Source organism: Perca flavescens, chromosome 13, assembly GCF_004354835.1.
Source record: "Perca flavescens isolate YP-PL-M2 chromosome 13, PFLA_1.0, whole genome shotgun sequence".
NCBI lineage: Eukaryota > Metazoa > Chordata > Actinopteri > Perciformes > Percidae > Perca > Perca flavescens.
The window spans coordinates 19,820,875-19,826,486 of record NC_041343.1 but is presented as its reverse complement, the minus strand read 5'-3'; the positions used below and the strand labels follow the sequence as shown (position 1 = coordinate 19,826,486).

The window sequence follows — 5,612 nt, the reverse complement described above, 5'->3', positions numbered from 1 at the left end:
CTCAGCCTTGATCTATATTTTTATTTTATTTTAATTTCCAATATGTTATGTACTTGTATGCATGTGTAATAGTGCAGTACATAGCACTTTTGTAGACATGTGAAGTGGTATTAGTCTTAGTAGTAGTAGCAGGCCTAGTATTTAAATTTAAGTCTTAAATTAATACAATACAAAATGACATACAATTACTCAAAATGGATCACTGTTCATTTTAGAAGTTAGAAACATTTTTTTTCGCCATATTAATAAGTAGAAGAACTTAGTGCTGACATGGTTCATCATCACAGGGACTCATGGAAATATGAATATCACCATGCAAAAATCTTCGTTTTATTCATATGGTATTATATTATTTCAGGTTTGGTCTGGTGGTGTATCAGTGCGCGTGTAGTTGGACAGGTCAGACACATGGTGGCGCTGTTGTGGCGCTTTTAGACTGAGTGAAAGGTAATCCAGGACACACACACACACACACGAGAGACTATTTCTGTAACAGTATGCAACTCCCTGCACAACATTGAGTTTATGGTGGTTCTATAGCGTGTTTCTCTTTAATCTTCCATGTTCTTGTTGTTCAAGGGTCTACTTTGGCGGTGTGTACATGTTTCTGTATTAGGTTCCTTAGCCTAATTACTGTATGCTTTCTTAATATTTCTTATGACTTCATCTCGCAACAATTAGCCTATGTGTTAACAAATAGCTCTTTATGCATGTAGATTAAAGGATATCTATGATGTTAAATTCAGCTTTAAAGTGACCTTTTTATACTAATGGGATTTTGATATAGAAAATGTAGGATTTTAGATCCACCTCTGGTGTTCAGTCTGACCTGATGGTACTTAAATGAAGAAATCTTTCAGGGTGTTCATAAATCAATAATATCCCTTTCTATCCGTTTACATCTTGGATGTTTTGAGTAGGCTAATTCTAAAATATTATGCTTTTATTTTTGCGATAGAACTCATTGATACTCCGTATTTTCATGTCATTAGATTTACATTTTAAGCATACAATGTTTTACACAGCCTGTAACTGCCTATGAGAGCTGACATCCACAGATAAAAATCTTCTTTCATATGTTGGAATAAAGTGATAAAAATGCTTTTAGCCCACTCTGATCGATCCAAACACCAGAGCCTCTTAACACTCCATTCACATATATATTTTTCCTCAGCTGTGAACCCGTTTAAATCCTATACGGGCTGATCCGCCATGCACTGTCTCTCTCCCTCTATAAGCAGGAAACTGGAGCATAAAAGTCTCTTATTCTCCATAATCAAGGTCAAGAGCGTTTTTCAATAACCTTTGGGAATTAAACCCTGGAACGGCGCCAGCTCGCCCTGCCAATCATTTTCACAGCCAAGCTGAATAATACAAAAGTTGTTGACCTTTTGCACCTTGACAGATCAATATGCTGTAGCTTTATTTTATTACAATAGTTCACGGAATTATCTATTAACATTTGTATTTTGTTTGGATTCCCTCTCGGCGGCGTGATAAATTGTTTGAAATAACAGATGGCGCTGGAGGAGAGACAAAGCAGGGAAATCTGGTAGCAATTATCCTCAATTATGTTCATTGTTATTTTGAGCTAATTATGGTTATTGTCACTTTTGTTTGTGAGTCTTGCGGCGCTAGCCTGCAATAAGCAGGCCCGAGGAAGACAATGGGGAGCAGCGATATGTTGTGACGATGAAATGTGGCTTTTGTAATTGAGCCTAACCAATGGGTTTAAATAAAACCTCGATCTAAATGTACAGGCTGAGGTTTCATATCACATTAACGGATTGTCTGCAGCTAAAATTATTCTAATAGTAGGCCCTTTTTAATGACAGATTTTAAAGCAGTAATCCCTAATTGTCACCAATAATGAATGCATATGAACGTTAAATGTTATATTTGTTAATGGGCTACAATTTTATAAATAAGAAATTCAGAAGTCTCTTTTTTTTGTTGGTTTCCTTTTTCATATTCTCATGACACTCTGTGTATAAGTAGCCTATGTGTTTGAGATAACGAAGTCGTGATTGTCGTGCAGCCGAGAAGTGTCCCTGCTGAAGTGCCATTGAGCAATTAGGCTACTTATTCCAGCATCGTGAGCGCCAGTCTGCAGCCGAATCTGCTCTGCGTGCATGGGCAGAAATAAACTTTCCCGGTCGGTTGTCACTGTCGTGGTGCGCACAAGAATTCATCTGCACATTTACAGAGAAGAGACATTATTTCTGCAAAGAATCCCTTTAAGAGTCCAGGACGGAGTGGGTTCCCGGACCGGACCGGGCAGGACCGGGCAGGAGAAGACGGAGGAGAGGATCTCCGTGGCCGCTGCTTGGGACGGACCTGCACCACTCTCGCCTTTGTTTGGGGGCGTCTCCTCTCCTCTCCTCTCCTCTCCTCTCCTCTCCTCTCCTCTCCTCTCCTCTCCTCTCCACCCGTCCTGTCCCCTCCTCTCCTCCGGTCCCCTCCCCTCTTTCCCTTCCCATTCCACCTCCCTCTCTCTCTCCCCCCGGGGCGGGAGAAGCCCGTGTTTGGTTCTCAGACAGAGAGTCATTTGGGAAGAGTCACAAAGCGTTTTCCTCCGAGAGGGAGCGGAGTGGCGAGAGCTCGGGAGTCACTGGCAGGAAGCAGCGCTCCTCTGGACACCACAGAGGCCGACACGTCCCGGACCGCTGGGCTGAGGGAGTAGAAGAGAAAGCAAAAAAAAGAGCGAGAAGAGGAAGAAAGAAGTGTCAGATGATGATGACATCTGATCCGGGTGCCTAGTTGATCTCTCTTTTCTGTCTGACAGCTTCAACTGTGGATCTCCAAGCGCACCAGGAGTGACTTTGTAACACCTTTTCCCACTGGGTCTGCCCGCGTCCCGCCGTCCTCCTGGCGATTTAAATCCGTGTTTGGACATTTTGGATCCTACTGGTCCGATATGATTTCCCCTTCGTTTTAGCACACACTTTTCTCACGAGGACTGAATTAGAGGAATAATCGGTCGACTGCTTGATTTCTAGCGAAGCGCACGCGGCAGCCGCAGCAAAAGAGCGCACCCACGTTGCTCCTCTTGAGTGAAGGATCTACAGGAGGACAAGTGTAGTCTACCGTCCGCCGGGGAGACACCGAGAAACAGAAGGACAGGCACCAAGCTACGGAGGTTTGTTCATGTTTGGGATCCAGGAGAGCATCCAGCGAAGCGGCAGCAGCCTGAAGGAGGAGCCGCTGGGAGGCATGAACGCTGTCCGGAGCTGGATGCAGGGGGGCGGCGTGCTGGACGCCAACACGGCCTCCCAAAGGTGAGCTCTGCCCGGGTGGAGGACACCTCATAGCACCCTTCTTCATTTAGGCTACCGAAACACGGAACACACGTGATATTTCTGCCAGGACCCTGCAGCCGCCCGTGCAGGAGCCGAGGCCGTGTGTTGGTGGGAGCTGCTGTCCGGAAGGAGGACATTTGGATTTAACTGTTAATTCTTGGAAAATAAGATTGTTATGCAGGGTATCAAATTCCCCCCCAAAATTGAACAACCTGTGTAATTTTAAAGACAACGTAGGCTACTAAACAATTAATTGCAACATGTGTTTGTGCTAAAGATTTTTAGCACATGCAACGTCCGCCTTCTGTCCATCTGAGGTTTAATGAGCATGAAGGCAAAGAGACAAATAAATCATTGTAGTAATATGGGGTTTAAAATGAGCGGGTGGAATATGTCCATCTTCCCTCTTTTCTAAACATAGGCTTCTCATGGTTGTATTCAAGGCGAACAAGATTCTCCTTTTGACCTACAGAGTCAGGGATGTAAAGGTGGATGACCTCCTGTCTCAGATTATCATGACAAGAACACCTTCCAACATAAGCAAATTTGATTATAATTTCAAATCATATATTTGGGTTTTGTTTTTCACTTGTATATGATGAACACAGGTCAGCATAACAGTGAACTCAAGAAAATATAAAAATGCATTTACCCGCTGCTCGTATCATATTTCTTTACCTTTTACAAGTCAAACTTTGTAGCTTCTAACACCGACTCTTTCACGCCTGTGTGTCCGCAGTGGAGTGGGTTTGGCCCGGGCTCACTTTGAGAAGCAGCCGCCCTCCAACCTGCGTAAATCCAACTTCTTCCACTTTGTCCTGGCTCTGTACGACCGGCAGGGTCAGCCAGTGGAGATCGAGAGGACCAACTTCGTGGACTTCATCGAGAAAGACAAGGTCGGTGCAGAAACTCAGTCTTCTGATAATAATAATAATAATAATAATAATAATAATAAATAATAATAATAATAATAATAATACTTCTTCTTATTAGTATTATTATTTCACATAGGCCTACTGAAAGATAATTGATCATTTTTCTAAAGGCCTGATTATTACATGGAAGTGTCTGATATTACTGATGTCAATGTTAAATGTCACATTTTAAACATTTACAGTAACTCATCAATAAAATATCTGCGTCTATAATGTAGGCTATTATTATTATTATTATTATTATTATTATTATTATTGTTATTATTAATATTACTGTTATTATATATACAGCCTTTATACACATACTAAATTAAACGTCCTTCGATCCATTTGTGCATTTGAAAAAATAAGAAAACAACTGTGAACGTTTAAATTGTTGTAATTTACAGCTGTATTCAACACAACCACTTGTTCTATATGAACAGCAGCGTTGTACCCGCGGTCTCCTCATCAATTATGACACCGTTTAAATTAGCTGAAATGCAGTGGGAGAATTTAGTGTTGGATTTGGATTTATTTGCCCTCCAAACATAACCAGTTTACAGAAGAATTAAAAAGCCACAATAACTCCATGATTACACGTGGTGGAGAAATTACAGGGCTGCCCTGATTTAATATGTCCGCTGTGAACATAAATCACACGTTTATTTAACGTATGCAATAACTTGGATGTAACCACGCTTGACGTTCTCACATGTGCACATGAGTGCTTTTTTAATTTGTCCTAAAAATTTCAATAAACAGCTCAGTGTCTGTTGTGTGTGTTAAGGAGACCAGCGGAGAGAAGACCAATAACGGGATTCATTACCGGCTGCAGCTTCTTTACAGTAACGGTGGGTGAGGAACACACATACACACTCATAATAACAAAATACACTTGAACAAATCAGCTTGATTGCTTGTTGTCTCCTGTAACATAATATACAGAATGCACACAGGAAGCAGCTGTTTTTTTTTTTTTTTTTTTTTTAGATTTATTGTGGAAAATGTTTAGCAGAAGGCCAACAATCTGTCAGAATTTGTTTATGTCACAGAAACTGCAGGGTAGTGTTTCACGATTGTGTAATTTGACCGATTTCTGGATAAATGTTACTATTTAGAGCAGTCATTGTGGGCGATTTATTCCAGCTTCGCTGTCACTGTACCTAAATGAGTTTGTCCAGACTGAAGTGGGCTGTTTGACAGTTGCATGTTGTTGTGGTGGTAGCTGTAAATTGGTATTCAGGCCTATCAGCTCAGTCTGCAGCTAGGAGGGAAACTACTGTACATAAACTGTCTCCAGCCTCCTCTGAGATCAAGACATGTGGACATAATAGCTACAATTTGTACATTTTAAACATTTAATATTATTTGCATGTGGAAATGGACAAGTGAGTTG

General features: G+C 41.4%; 1 protein-coding gene across 3 annotated transcripts in view; it reads left to right on the top strand.

Moving 5' to 3' along the window:
• The first annotated feature begins 2,556 nt into the window (after positions 1 to 2,556).
• The window catches only part of LOC114566614 (transcription factor COE1), an 84,532-nt gene continuing 81,476 nt past the window's right edge, over positions 2,557 to 5,612 (top strand). The window contains exons 1-3 of one of the 3 annotated variants that reach the window (XM_028595207.1): positions 2,557 to 3,278; positions 4,039 to 4,195; positions 5,004 to 5,067. In XM_028595207.1, coding sequence (XP_028451008.1) covers positions 3,148 to 3,278; positions 4,039 to 4,195; positions 5,004 to 5,067 — 352 coding nt within the window. In that variant the 5' untranslated portion in view covers positions 2,557 to 3,147. The remainder of the gene's footprint in view (positions 3,279 to 4,038; positions 4,196 to 5,003; positions 5,068 to 5,612) is intronic. The other 2 variants (XM_028595205.1, XM_028595204.1) reach the window with 2 other exon arrangements.